The sequence below is a fragment of the Parambassis ranga genome, chromosome 6, assembly GCF_900634625.1.
Source record: "Parambassis ranga chromosome 6, fParRan2.1, whole genome shotgun sequence".
NCBI lineage: Eukaryota > Metazoa > Chordata > Actinopteri > Ambassidae > Parambassis > Parambassis ranga.
The window spans coordinates 8,695,840-8,708,946 of NC_041027.1; the positions used below are offsets into that span (position 1 = coordinate 8,695,840).

Below are 13,107 nucleotides of genomic sequence, written 5' to 3' on the forward strand. Positions count from 1 at the left end.
CTGACCCCCCAAATCACCTGAGCGACATCACATGACTGAATCTCATATGATCCTTCAAAGGAATATCTCTGGAGCAATTTTATAGTATTGGAGGAAAAAAATGTAGCAACAACCACTTGTGCACACTTTTTCAAAACTGGTGCTACAGCGTACTGAACGCAAACAGGAGAGTCAAACTTCAAGGTGAGACTCTGGCGACGCATGTATGGATAGGGAAGTCGCAGAAGTATCAGATTTAGAATGTGGCCCCTATAAAAACAGCTCTGTTCTAGGAGGTATGAACACAACTTGAATCTGAAGCAGCTTAATGAATTCACCCATTATTTGTAATTATTGTACACGTCATCCCAGTCTCTTTGGACAAACGTACTACACTAATGGCAGAGTTAGATCACATGGATAATCTGTGGTTTTAATGAACATTATAAGAAGGTTTTACAGTGCAAATGACATTTAATACAAAAAATAGTAAAATACTCAATTTACATTCAAACAGTTAATGATAGAAGCCTGATTTGGAAAATACACGATGTGTGGTTCATCACTAAGAAGGCTGTGAAGATGTGTGTATTTTCTCTTCCAAACAATGTTTTCACCAATGGCTTTGTGACATGTAGTGCGGCTTATACAGAAAATAAAGTAAAAACAAAACAGTGAGTCAGAGCTCCTGTTGGATCACGTCTTACCTGGCGCCAAAGATCCAGCCTGCTAACTAGAGCAAAAATGCAGCAACTTGAATCCCAAGACAAAGTGAGGACTGCATTTTAGCTCATTTTGCACCACACTGTGTAGATCCCACTGGGATCCTAACCCCATGAATTAGCATGTACAGTAACTTATAGCAGAACAGTAGATTTGATAGTAAAGGTCAATATGGACCTTTAGTGGTGCATCTTTGGTAAGAGATGCTTGGGTGTTCAAAGTTTTTGTTTGCCCCCTTGATAACATTTTAAAAAACACGTTTTCAGTTTCAGTCCCTCCTAAAGTGAAAAACACTGTGTCCCAGCTCCACCAGAGCTCCACCCAGCAGCACCCACAGAGGCACACACACCACACTGACCCACATGTCAGTCAGGCTATCCAGACGGGAGCACAGAGTCAGACAGAAAGCCAGCTTCAGCAGCAGAGCTGTCAGGTACCACAACTTCCTTTTCACACTCTGCTCACCATCCCTGGGGTCAAAGTCCGGCTTGCAGCGGCCGGCCATCTTCACTATCAGCATAAGGATGAGGATAGTGTCAAAGGTCCAGACAGGGAGGAAGATGAGGAACCAGCTCCATTGTATCTTAGAGTCCAGTTTAAGGACCAGCATGATGAGGAAGATCAGAGCGAATATCCAGGAGAGGAGGACTCGCTGGGCCAGGGACATCTTCATCTATGGAGGACTGGCACAGAGCCAGTGTCACCCACACCCAGAGGGACTAAAGAGGAGAGTGAAGATCACAGCCAAGGAGACAGGCTGACCTAAAATATATCAAAAATACAACGAGCCGATGGATGTAACGCTATTATAATAAGCACATAAAAATAACACTTAAACAACAACCACTCGCCGTATTTAATAAGTGTCTTTAGCATTAGATCCAACCTGAAACTACGTTAGCAAGCTGCAGCTAACTTGTGAAAGCCAGATTGCAACATACTTCAAAAATGTCTTACCTCGTTCAGAAGGAGGGACAAGTTTCTTAAAACCTACGTTCGAAATATTTACTAATTATTTACCGGAAAAAGGTAGGCACGTAAAAATACAAGCGCTTTAACAGAAACGTAGAAACGATGTTGACGTTAGCTTTTCGCTAGTTTTTTGGCAGCAGCGTCCAAACTTCCGGAAAGTCCTTTCAAAATAGAGGCTTGCTGCAATCAATGACCGACTTCCGGTATTTATTTTCAAAACTAACTCGTGCTACACATGGAGGGGGCTGTACTGGCACTGGAAGTTTGAACACACTCTCTCTCTTATTTGTTTAAAAATAGAAGAAGACAGACCATGTTTTTTTAAATATTACTCAAATGTATTTATTTTTTACTTGGCTAGTATAACAAATTAATACAAAGTACAACCCCATAGACATCATAGATTGTCCAAAAAGTAAAGTACAAAACGCTTGAGGTAAAACATCATTGAAAAAGATTCAGATAAAAAGCCCTTATTAAAATCTCACTTTGCACTATCTAGCTGTCCTAAAAAAAAACAACAATGCACTCATATTTACAAAGTAGTGGTGGTGCAAAATACAGTGTATGAGACAACATTCAGTCAAGACTTTCATGTCATTGTCAAATGTAAACAATAAAACATATTCTTCAATCTCCAAAGCTGATACAGGACAGCAGGAAAGCTATCACAGATGTTTGCTGAAGAAGAAAACTAGGATTATATGAGCACTGCTGACAAGTGGGAGCAGAAGACCTCATTACTACCAAGCAGCACACAACAGAGCAGCAGAGGCAGAAAACATGAGTTTAAGATTACACAAAAAACAAACATTTTAAAATGCGATGTGTCTGTTAAGTTGTGACAATCCATGTCAATATTGGCTGTATGACCAGCTCGCTAAGGAATCTCCTGTTGGGTGAAAATCTTATCATTTACATTTTCATCAAATGTTCCTCATTGGCTTACAAATATTTTTCTCACGGTCCACAGATCCTATAAAAAAAAATACAAAACCATAAAATGCAAGCCCAATAATTTAAACTGAAAATATAATTCCTTAAGAGTTTTCATTTTTAAATAGGGTAGTGACAAACAATAGCCTACTGTGTTTTCTGGGGACTATTTTCATCTTAACACAGATCTGATGCTTTTAAGGTGCCAGGCCATGACTGAAATTATGAGAATCATGTTAAAAAGATTATCATGTTTTTAAAATGAACAATTCATTGCTGATTTTGGTCTTTTGTAGCAAACCATCACACACATCCATTGAAAGTAAACACATCTTCAGTACCACTTTCTGTGACAAGCTTGATTTCCAAGCTCCTACATATTTTGTATTAAAAGGTTTTCACCCACCACTGAAAGCACTTGGAAGGCTCAAATCACGGTAACTCCTCAAACTGAAGTAAAAAAAAAAAAAAAAGAAAAAAGGATGGTACCCAATTAATAAAACTTAGTTTTAAGATTTCTTCCTATTTTCTCCCAAAATATTAGAGTACATACTTTGTAGTATGTCCCTAAAGGCCACCACAGTTACACAGTGCTCTGCCTGCTCTCGCGGCTAAGCCCCATCGCCTCTGAAGAGTGAGAAGGGAAATCAATAAATATCCCATCTGAGTCTGAGTCGGCTGACTCAAGCACTTGTCCAATTATGGTTTCAGGGCTGGATGATTCACTGGGCGGCGTAGAGGATGCTCCCTTACTGAGATCAGTCATTGTTGTTGTGGCCTCTGTGCCATGGAGCGCTCCAGAGGAATGGAGGATGGAGGGAGACGATAGAGGCAAGTCCATGGCACTGGCTCCTGCTTGAACGATCCCTATGAATGAGATGGTACTGGATTATTATAGATTGTGATCATACATAATGGTGGATGCAGAGATCTTTAACCGCATACCGTTGAACTGAGAGCCCACACACAGCCGGTTGGAGGAGGAGACAGAAAGTTCAGCTCCCGGGGCCAGGTCTGCATACGCCAGTCCCTGCTCCTCCAGGCATGATATAATTTCGCAAGCTGAGTGCCGCCGAATTCCTCCACTGCCAACTGAGCTGGCATCAGGGTCATACTCTGCCACTGGGGTCAGGAGCAGAGGGATATTGTAGCTTTTAGATCGTACCACTGGGTTTTTAGACGGCTGATCTGCAGACTTGGGCCAGCCCCACGGTAAACGCTTCTCTGAAAGACCAGATGAAAAGAAGGGACATGTTCTTAAGATGCTACTCTTCAGACATACAAACATACTAACATTTTGTCTCTGCTTCTACCTCACCTAGAACACAGCAATGGGCTTCATCATCATCCCCAGAGTAAAGCCCATGGGTGCCTAGGTAGGGTGAGACCACCTTCTGAACCAGAGACTCTAATCTTAGGTAGTCCTCATTCACACCACGTGGCTCATGGACACCCTAAACACAGAGACATGCGTCAAAATGTTTTGAGTTGAACGCCACAATCTCACCCACATATTGGTCTCAATGAATTTGTCTCAGAATTCTCAGAAAATCCTGAGATGTCCATGTTAGCTTGGAAGTCAGACGTTAATTTTAGAAATGCAGTCTCAGAATTAGAAGTTCTAAATGACACAATAGTCATATTTAGACTGTTTTGATTCATGCATGTTTCATTATTCTTACTGCACGTGGAAAACACCAGATTTAAGCTGGACCTAAGATGCACAGCAGCAGGTGTTTAGCTGCAGATTCAGGCCTACCTGTAGAATGAGCAGCATTTGTGTGACAGAGGGGGGCACACGGGCCCGTGGTCGAGACAGGGCGTCCTCTAATTTCACACTCAGGACAATAGTGTTCCTGAAGTGCAGCAGGGCAAGCTGTCGGACAGACGGCTCTTTACCCTGCACATGGGAAGGACGAATAAAACATCAACCAGGAAAAGGGATGACTGATGAAAAACTGACCGAAAGAAAAAAAGGCAGAAGTTCAAGCTGGCTGCGTACCTGAACTGGGTGAAAGATGGCCTGCAGCATTGAGAGAACATCACAGAAGAAGAAGTCCCACGTCTCTGCCAGAGAGTCGAGTAACTTCTGACCTGCCATGATCACACAGGAGCAAAAAAAAAAAGACGGTTGATTAAGGCTTCATTAACCTGCACTCCGATTTATATTGAAGCTTCACATCAGTCGCACCTTCATAGAATCTTATTTTGTCCCGTAGGATGACCATGCCTTTTGTCAGCAGCTGGTTCTGTGGAAAAAAGCACATTATAATTCCAGCCTCATACAGAAGCATGTTTCCTTTATCTGAATTAATATCCTGCTATATTTAAAATCTAAGGTGTGCTACCTGAAGATATTCTGTGAAGAAGGACCCCAGCTCAGTCTTCAGCAGATGTCTGAGGAAATAAATATACTTGGGATCAGTTTTTTATAGAGGTAGTCTCACATGCAAGTGCAGATAAGCTCTTGGAATACAGATGCAGAAAGTAGAAAGTTAATCATGTTGTGGCGTTGTTGTAGAAAACACCCTCCTTTTTGAAATGATGCTCAGACTACTGTCTCATCCTTTTAAGATGGGATTGTATTAATTATGTTGAAAACAGATGCACTCAGTCCTTCTACCTAAAGCCACAAACTTCTTAACTATATAACTGTTCACTTTTATAGTGAAAACAAAGGATGCAAGCTGCTCATATAAACACATTTGCATTCAGACCTTTCTGTGTAGTGGATGAAATGTGCGTCAGACACCTTGTGGTTTTTCTGCTCAGTGGAAATGTGTTTGCTGAACTTTAATGGAGGCGGATAGAAGTGATGAGTCTGGTTCAGAAAGATAATGAGATATCTAGCACGGCCACATGACTCCACAGGCCCACATACAGTACACTACACGCACACAAACAAACCCATTCATAGGAAAACATCCCGTCACACAGACGGGTATTATACTAATTATAGCACACAAATGAGGTCATCATCAGGTCTAAAAAAGTCGAGTTTTTTTTCTTCACAGTGTGTGAGTGTGGCTGTCTAAACTTACCGGACACCTTCATTGAGGATATAAAGCTCATTATCGGCCAAGCCTTTCTTCTGGAAGACCGCTATGACAGCATTGTGGATGCTGCAACATACAAAACAAACTGGTCTACATGACTGTCCCAAACTCAACACTCTTTGCCTTGATTGTGCTCATTGTACCTGTTCCAGGTGGCGTTGGCTCCTGCCCTCTTCTGCTTCTCCCCTCTGTCCTCTGGTGAACTCTTCTCACTCTTCCCCAGCTCACTGAGGCTGGGAGAGCTCATCAGCTTCAGCCGGTGCAAAGTCCTCATAAGGGAGAAAAACAGAGTAAGCACTAAGTGGTGGACAGGCGGGAAAGAAGGTCAGGCAAAGAGCTGACATATACATAGACACAGAGAGGAAACAAGAGGAGGTAGCTGGAGGGAAGAGGAGAGAGAGAAAAAAGCACAAAGACAATACAAAGAGCGGCCGGTGACAGAGGAGGAGAGAAGTAGGACAGAATGATGCATGGTGAGACAGGGGCAGCACATTAAGAGCAGGATGGGTGGGGCCCATGCCGAGAGGTGGGCCACGGTGTCACTGCACCGCCCGAGGTCTCAGAACAGCAGAAAACAATAGCACATGCACTGATGGTGAAGTGGTGGTGGTGGTGGTGGTGGGGGGGGGGATACTCTTCCTCCTCCTCTGCTTCTTCTCTGCCAGTACAATACAGCCATTGATGCAAACAAATATTTATGCAGAGCACAGATGCCAGAGGAACTGCAGGGTAAGCGGGGCCGAAGCAGTTGGGACTGTGTTATGCTTGTGACTGTACAGAGAGTAGGATGGGAGGGTGGGGGGAGGAGGAGGAGGAGGAGGAGGAGGAGGAGGAAGTTGCCCAGCTTATTACCAACAACAGAAACAGGGATAGGAAGCATGTGACACAATACAGGACAATGAAGAAGGCTTTCCTGCCTTTGCACTGCTGGCAATGAGACAAGAGGAGGTGAGGATAACAGAAGTAAAAAAATAGCACAATGTCTGAGAGAGGAAGTTAAACAATACTGGACTTTTCAAGCTGAAGTATTGAGAAAAATGTAAAAATATATCTCCTCAATAAACACAAGGCTACAGCCAGCAGCTGATTAGCTTAGCTTAGCTTAGCTTAGCATAAAGCCTGGAAATGGGGCCAAACAAATAGCCTGCCTTTGATGGTAACAAAGTCCACCTGTTACCACAAACAGGGTTTTTTTAACTGTGGGAAAAAAGTTGTGTGAACAGATGTAAACACGGAATGATGCTGTGTTACCTTCAAATAATGCCTTCAGTTTAATGAACATGAAGATGTGAGTGTTTAACTTAATCTGAGTGACTAAAATTTTAATCCCATCACAACTAGCATTAGAAATGAACTGTGGTTAATTTGCTATTAACAGTTCATTTCTACATTACTAAGTTTTCAACAGGTCATCCACTTTGAGTGATTTTCTTTAATCCTTATGTACTTCAGGACTGCAGGTGTAATTGTCTTCAGGATGAAGAATGTCCTGAATTAAAGTGATTAGATAAAGAAGAAAACACTGATATTTTCAGGAGCGACCAGTAAAAACCAGCTCTTGCAGAAAAGATCCCACGCAGTCCTGAAACTCTCTGCTGACAGCAGTAAACAACAGACCCCCTTTCACACTCACACGCAAACACTGAAAACACGAAAAGCAAGTGTACCAACTGAAGGGATGAGCGCACATAAGGAAATGAGTCAATCAAACATCCCACCAGGAGATCATTATCATTAGGCCAGCATGTGTTGCAGGCAAAAAGCTCAGCTGGTTAATGAAATCTTCAGGGACAGACAGAGATTTTGGTGTGTGTGTGTGTGTGTGTGTGTGTGTGTGTGTGTGAATGCTAATGAATATTTCATGTATTTTTTTTTTTTTGCAGGATGCTTTATGTTGTGGAAATGTTAATCCCAGGAATCGAGCCTTACCTCCTGATCGGATGCTCGCTGCTGCTGCTGTCCATGTCCGGGCTCGGAGGAGGGGCTGAGAAGGTGCTGAAGTTGAGTGACAGGGGTCGGGGGGATGGCCGGGAGCCATGCCTCCGCCTGAGTCCATCAAGCATCTGAACACAATGATGGGGGGAAACGGTTAGTAAGGTTTGGATGAGGGAGAGAAAGGAGATCCTGCTTCACCCTTTAGAAGCCACACTAAAAAATCCACTTTCTCTTTCTTAATCGTGCAGTGACTGTTATTTCAACACTGCTGAAGAGTGTTTTGCAATCACAGCCACACTCGAGTCAATGACACACATTACACTGAACAGAAGGAGAAAAGCATGTGTGTACACGTATCACTGACTGTGTGTGTGTGGACGGCTCCTGTAAACCGCTTAGGGTGGCTTACTGTTTGGGTGTCTCCCCATAGAAACACACTGTACATAGTGAAGCACCATCCCCTGGTCAGAGGGGAGAACAGCAGTCTGGGTTGTCACTCTCCAGACAAAGACTCAACACAAACCTCATTCACGCGTGCAGGTGACAGGAAAACGGGGTACCTCGTGTGTTTTCATGTGTACTGACCTGTAGTTTCTCTAGACGACACAAAACACACACATACACACCCACACACGACTTCCCGAAATGCCATGCCACGCCAGTCTGGGCAGCTTTTGTTCACCCCTCCTCCTTGTCTTTTAGGGGCGACTACAGTCAGATCGATGGCACTTTTAATTCATATTAGGTTCCGCTTCTTTTCTGGCCTGTGGATTTCCTCATCGTGCTGCATCGATGTGTTTAAGCGACATTAGATGGCCAATCAATCGGCCAGACATATAATCAACAGTCCACGTTTATTCTACGGGGAGGAATGTACAGCCAGCCGTGCGTACGTGGAGGTTTTCTGTTTTTTTTTTCTGTTTTTTTTTTTATACCTGAAGGTACGAGAGACCAGAGCCACAGCAGACACGGCCGCTGTCCTACGAGCACACACAGGCTGGCACAGACGCAACATTAGGTCCAGATATGGATGAAGAAACTGTGCCATAATGGCCACAAAGTTGCCGTATGTCATGCGCCTCTGCCCGCCCACAGCAGCCTGCACTCACCGTTCCTGATCCTGTCGTGTTGCTCCTGCTGGGATGAAACGATCATGTAGCACTGAGGGGAAGTGTTTACTGTCCGGGCTCATCGGCGGCGGGTTCCTCTACTGTTCCCCAGCCGGTCTGCGAACCCCCACGGCCGTCAGGGTGCAGGCGGATAAAGGGTCCGACCTGAGATGCAGTGAAGGGGGACTCATTCATGAAGCATGCACCTCTCTCTCTCTCTCTCTCTCTCTCTCTCGCTCGCTCGCCCCCGCTTTGTTTTGACGAGATGCAAACCTGGACGCGGCCACGAGCAGCATGCACGCGCGTTATGGTTATAGCTGTTTTCAAAAGAGACCGATAATTGAAGGAACAGAAAGCAAGAGAAAACAATAACAACAGAATGTTATACTGCTTCAGTAGCACCACTGTAATACTCGGCCCCCGAGACACTAACAGACACACACTGCAGCACAGCCCTGCACGCAGGTGGATGCAGACTGGAGAAAGGCCTGCATCTGCCACGTTGCCTTGAACTCTTGCGTATGGCTACATAAACAGAGAAGGTAGTAAACGCACAGTATGCTGCATTGACCCCAATCTATGCAGTTTATCACACTGGGAGGCTCACCATCTGTCATTGCAGGCGCAGGCTTTTTTCCCCCCAGATAATCCCTCATTTCCATGGATCCTGGAGTAAATAAATAAGTCTCGTTACAAATGTTACTGGCACAAGGTATAAAACGTCACATCTTCATTTGAATCATCTGTTGAAGATTTCCATCCACACACAAACATGATGAAAATCTGAAAATTTTTTTTCCTGATGCACAGACGCAGGCAGACCTCAGACCCATGCCTCACTCATATGCATCGTGTGACAGTTAATCTGTTCATGCAGTAAAAGGCTCTTACTGGATCAAAGAGACCCACTTTAGATCAATAAGAGGCAGTTTATTTTCTCTAGATTCTGGCTGAAGTTGTTTATTCAGCTTAGATACACAAAAACGCACAATTTATTCAAAGTGAATACACGTGAAAAGAGTGTATTCAGCACAGCGTAGCCATTCACAAATGAACATAAAACTACAGCTTTATCAAACAGTGAGAATCTCCTTTGAATCTCCCTGTAGTCTTTACATTTAGTGGTACCTTCAGGGCGCCTTGTGATTTCCTATTTCAAGCCCCCTTTGAACAAAATAACTAGCATAAAGCATAATTTTGCTAATTTCAAAATATGTCTCTTCATGGCAGATTAAACATGCACCAATTCAAATACTATACAATATGCAGTAGCCCACGTGAACAGGTAAATATTGAAATGGCCAGTGTGGGTTCAAAAACACGGAAGTCATTTATTTTTAGACGACCTGAAGGCACCATTAGCTCCACCTCCTGTGGTCCGAGCGGGAAGTGCGACTCGCTGCGAAATATCGTCAACATCTAGCAAATATTCTGCGGTTCATTCAACTTAAAATCACATTATAACAGGTGAGTGTGTTTAACATCGCGTTAGCTAAACTATGGCAGCATGCAGGCCTACGTAATGTGTTTTTAGCCCGCAACGTGTAGCCCGTTCTTAATAGTTTGCGTCACTTTGCCGTAAAAATGGAAGTTACATTTAAAAATAATCAATAGGCCTATTAGTGTGATAACAAGAGATATCAGAAAATATTGTTCAGGCACATTTTGTGTTCTTGTGTCTGTTGATCTCAGTGATACATCCACAGCCATGTCCGGCGAGGGGGAGGGGAGAGCCCCTGCATCCAGGTGTTTCGGACAGGTCGGTAAGGGAACAGCAGCCATCACGCTGAGAGGCTAATTAAAAACGTATTTAATAAGATTCAGGTGTGCTGAGTTAATTGCTAAGGTGGTGCACAGCTGTGTCGGTCCTACAGCTGTTAGAGGAGCTGGGTGTTATGTTTCTGTGTGGGTCTGTGTGTCAGTCTGCATGTTTTCATAGTGTTCATCTCCCCATGATCAGAAACTCTTGACACACTCATTCATGCATAAATCAACAGAAACCTAAAACAAAAATAAGTATCATTGCTGTTTCCTTCTTTAAATGTTTCTTACTGCTGATGTTCTGATGGACTGTGTTGACAGTATACGTACACAGCTGAGGAGTACCAGGCAGTGCACAATGCTCTGCGACAGAAGCTGGGACCAGAATTCATCAGTACCAGAGTGGCTGGAGGGGGACAAAAGGCAAGTCTTTGTTTTTCTGTCCAGCTGTGCAGCAAGGAGAGAAACCCTCCACTCAAAGATGACCAGTGTTACTCACTCCTCATGTTTATACAGAATAGAAACAGGCACAAGGTTTATTTATTTATTATTTACACATTTTAATTTGACACAGAAACGTTCTCATTTCTAAACCAAACATCGCACAGGACCAAATTTGGATGTAACTTTAGTGGCACTGTCTCTTTAACAGGTGTGTTATATCGAAGGCCATCGTGTCATCAGCCTGGCCAATGAGATGTTTGGCTATAATGGATGGTCTCACTCCATTTCCCAGCAGAATGTTGGTACGTCTCATGCAACTCCAGAGGATCTGATTTTAGTACAGTTTTAGCAGAGTAATGAAACCTGCGATTTTATTTACAGACTTTGTGGACCTCATCAATGGGAAGTTTTATGTTGGAGTCAGTGCATTTGTCAAAGTGCAACTGAAGGTGGGAGAAACATTTTATTGCTGTAGCATTTGATAGATAAATATCATCAGTATTCAATTCTTCCTTTTCCTCCAGGATGGGTCATTTCATGAGGATGTCGGCTATGGAGTCAGTGAAGGACTAAAGTCTAAGGCGCTGTCACTGGAAAAGGCGAGAAAGGAAGCTGTCACCGATGGCATGAAGAGAGCTATGAAGTACTGCACTTTACTTATTTATTAGGGATGGAGTCTGTATATTTGTAGCTACAGTTATTCTAATTTAATGTTCTTTCTTTGTTGCAAAGGTGTTTTGGCAATGCCCTGGGAAACTGCATTCTAGATAAAGAATATCTCCTAGCCATTAACAAGATCCCCAAACAGGTCAGAAACAATAAGATAGTGTATCAGTGTATTTTATTACACTAATTCTGCGAAAGTTGAATCTTTTCTTTCTTATTAAAGCCACCTCCCCCTCTGGACTCGGCTAACACAAAGCGCTCAGTGGGTGAGCCGTCAGTGGAGAAAGCCCGCTTCTGTAGTTTGACTCGAGGGGAGAATCTTGCACCTGCAGCACATCCTGTCAGGACGCCGTTGGAGTCCAGAGTGCTCAACCAGGACCAGAACTGTTCAGAAGTTCATACTCCCAATGCTGTCGGCCCCGACAAGAAGAGTGAGGATGCCAGGTGAAAAAAAGTTCAGGTTTTAATGGCACTAAAAAGTCTTCTTCTGTTTCACAAAGGTGCATCTCTTTTCTTTGTTCTGCTAGGTCAGTCGTGGACATGGTTGAGTCTGAGGTGCACACAGACCCTAAACAGCTGAGAAAACTCAGACAGCAGCAGCTTCAGCAGAAGTTCAGGAGAGAGATGGAGGCCAAGAAGCTGCAGCAGATACAAGGACAAGCCAAGTCGGAAGAGGCACAGGTCGCTATTGGACAAGAACCCAGTGGAGGTAAAGGATCCATAAAAGAACATAATTCAGTGTTTTGAAGGTGCAGCATCAAATTTATTGTGCACTGATCAGGTTTTTCTTTACTAGGAACAGTAATAAAAAGTGTCTTCATACATACAACTGTGTGGATTTGTGAAGATTGTATTTAGATAGAAAAGAAACTCAGTGGCCAAGTAAAAATGAAGCCAGATGTCTTGTTTGAGTGTGGCTTCCACAATGATAGCTAAGACCCCTGACTTTGAGTGTTTTTCCTCTTTCCTCAGGTCATGAAAGAACAGCTGAAAAAAAGGACCCCAGGAGCAGGGATGTGTACTTAGCAGGTGCTGTAAACCACCATCAGACGGCTCCGCATACTTTAACAATGAGATGATGAGGACTGCCTCTCACGTCTGGTTTGTTGTTCCCTGAAGATGATCCTCAGCTCTGGGATTTCACTCTGGATGGGATTGAGGAGCTGGATGTCCCTGCAGGCGCTGGCCCTCCCACGAGAGGGTTCAGGCCCAGCACACCCGGGAACCACCAGATGCAGACGCGCAGCAAGACTCCTCAGAGAACTCATGGCAGATCTGCAGAGGCAACATCATACAGCAGAGGACACAACCAGGATCAATACAGACCACAACACCAGAACCAGCATCAAGGCAGACCAGGTGACATTTTCATGAGGTTGTGACATTAACTGCTTCATAAGTGAGGTGCAGGCTAAATTCCCTAATAATGACATTTTCGTTGGACTGTTTCACATTTTAGGCGAAGCCTTCAGCCCATACAGACAAGGGCAGTACATGAAGAAACGCAGACTAGATACTTGAGATTC

General features: G+C 43.7%; 3 protein-coding genes across 9 annotated transcripts; 1 reads left to right on the top strand and 2 right to left on the bottom strand.

Annotated features, from left to right (window-relative positions):
* Positions 1 to 391: 391 nt before the first annotated feature.
* On the bottom strand, positions 392 to 1,839 carry tmem60 (transmembrane protein 60). 2 transcript variants are annotated; one of them, XM_028407426.1, is made up of 2 exons: positions 1,660 to 1,839; positions 392 to 1,421 (listed from the first exon to the last, which is right to left on the bottom strand). In XM_028407426.1, exon 2 carries the CDS (start codon positions 1,373 to 1,375, stop codon positions 971 to 973), a length of 405 nt encoding a protein of 134 aa, XP_028263227.1. In that variant the 5' UTR covers positions 1,376 to 1,421; positions 1,660 to 1,839; the 3' UTR covers positions 392 to 970. The 2 variants fall into 2 exon arrangements, with proteins under 2 accessions (XP_028263227.1, XP_028263226.1); XM_028407425.1 differs by having other exon boundaries at positions 392 to 1,464.
* Positions 1,840 to 2,032: 193 nt separating this feature from the next.
* On the bottom strand, positions 2,033 to 8,918 carry prr5a (proline rich 5a (renal)). 2 transcript variants are annotated; one of them, XM_028407411.1, is made up of 11 exons: positions 8,711 to 8,918; positions 7,596 to 7,729; positions 5,810 to 5,935; positions 5,652 to 5,732; positions 4,959 to 5,007; positions 4,802 to 4,859; positions 4,613 to 4,704; positions 4,370 to 4,510; positions 3,929 to 4,064; positions 3,556 to 3,834; positions 2,033 to 3,477 (listed from the first exon to the last, which is right to left on the bottom strand). In XM_028407411.1, exons 2-11 carry the CDS (start codon positions 7,727 to 7,729, stop codon positions 3,194 to 3,196), a joined length of 1,380 nt encoding a protein of 459 aa, XP_028263212.1. In that variant the 5' UTR covers positions 8,711 to 8,918; the 3' UTR covers positions 2,033 to 3,193. The 2 variants fall into 2 exon arrangements, with proteins under 2 accessions (XP_028263212.1, XP_028263213.1); XM_028407412.1 differs by lacking the exon at positions 8,711 to 8,918 and adding an exon at positions 8,187 to 8,208.
* A 1,143-nt stretch (positions 8,919 to 10,061) lies between these two features.
* On the top strand, positions 10,062 to 13,102 carry rad52 (RAD52 homolog, DNA repair protein). 5 transcript variants are annotated; one of them, XM_028407413.1, is made up of 12 exons: positions 10,062 to 10,177; positions 10,403 to 10,469; positions 10,793 to 10,894; positions 11,124 to 11,217; positions 11,297 to 11,364; positions 11,440 to 11,558; positions 11,648 to 11,723; positions 11,805 to 12,025; positions 12,109 to 12,290; positions 12,554 to 12,610; positions 12,701 to 12,940; positions 13,041 to 13,102. In XM_028407413.1, the coding sequence occupies exons 2-12, from the start codon at positions 10,419 to 10,421 to the stop codon at positions 13,100 to 13,102; spliced, it is 1,272 nt and encodes a 423-aa protein (XP_028263214.1). In that variant the 5' UTR covers positions 10,062 to 10,177; positions 10,403 to 10,418. The 5 variants fall into 5 exon arrangements, with proteins under 5 accessions (XP_028263214.1, XP_028263216.1, XP_028263215.1 ...); XM_028407415.1 differs by having other exon boundaries at positions 10,122 to 10,177; positions 10,403 to 10,473; XM_028407414.1 differs by having other exon boundaries at positions 10,134 to 10,177; positions 10,417 to 10,469.
* The last annotated feature ends 5 nt before the right edge of the window (positions 13,103 to 13,107 follow it).

Excerpts from the sequence above, each read along its gene's own strand:
- tmem60 (XM_028407426.1), bottom strand. The coding sequence starts at position 1,375 with ATGAAGATGTCCCTGGCCCAGCGAGTCCTCCTCTCCTGGATATTCGCT.
- prr5a (XM_028407411.1), bottom strand. The coding sequence starts at position 7,729 with ATGCTTGATGGACTCAGGCGGAGGCATGGCTCCCGGCCATCCCCCCGA. Across the intron at positions 5,733-5,809 it reads GCCAACGCCACCTGGAACAG|CATCCACAATGCTGTCATAG; the intron begins GTACAATGAGCA and ends TGTATGTTGCAG. Across the intron at positions 3,835-3,928 it reads AGCCCATTGCTGTGTTCTAG|AGAAGCGTTTACCGTGGGGC; the intron begins GTGAGGTAGAAG and ends CTGGTCTTTCAG.
- rad52 (XM_028407413.1), top strand. The coding sequence starts at position 10,419 with ATGTCCGGCGAGGGGGAGGGGAGAGCCCCTGCATCCAGGTGTTTCGGA. Across the intron at positions 11,218-11,296 it reads CATTTCCCAGCAGAATGTTG|ACTTTGTGGACCTCATCAAT; the intron begins GTACGTCTCATG and ends TTTTATTTACAG. Across the intron at positions 11,559-11,647 it reads GGCATGAAGAGAGCTATGAA|GTGTTTTGGCAATGCCCTGG; the intron begins GTACTGCACTTT and ends TTTGTTGCAAAG.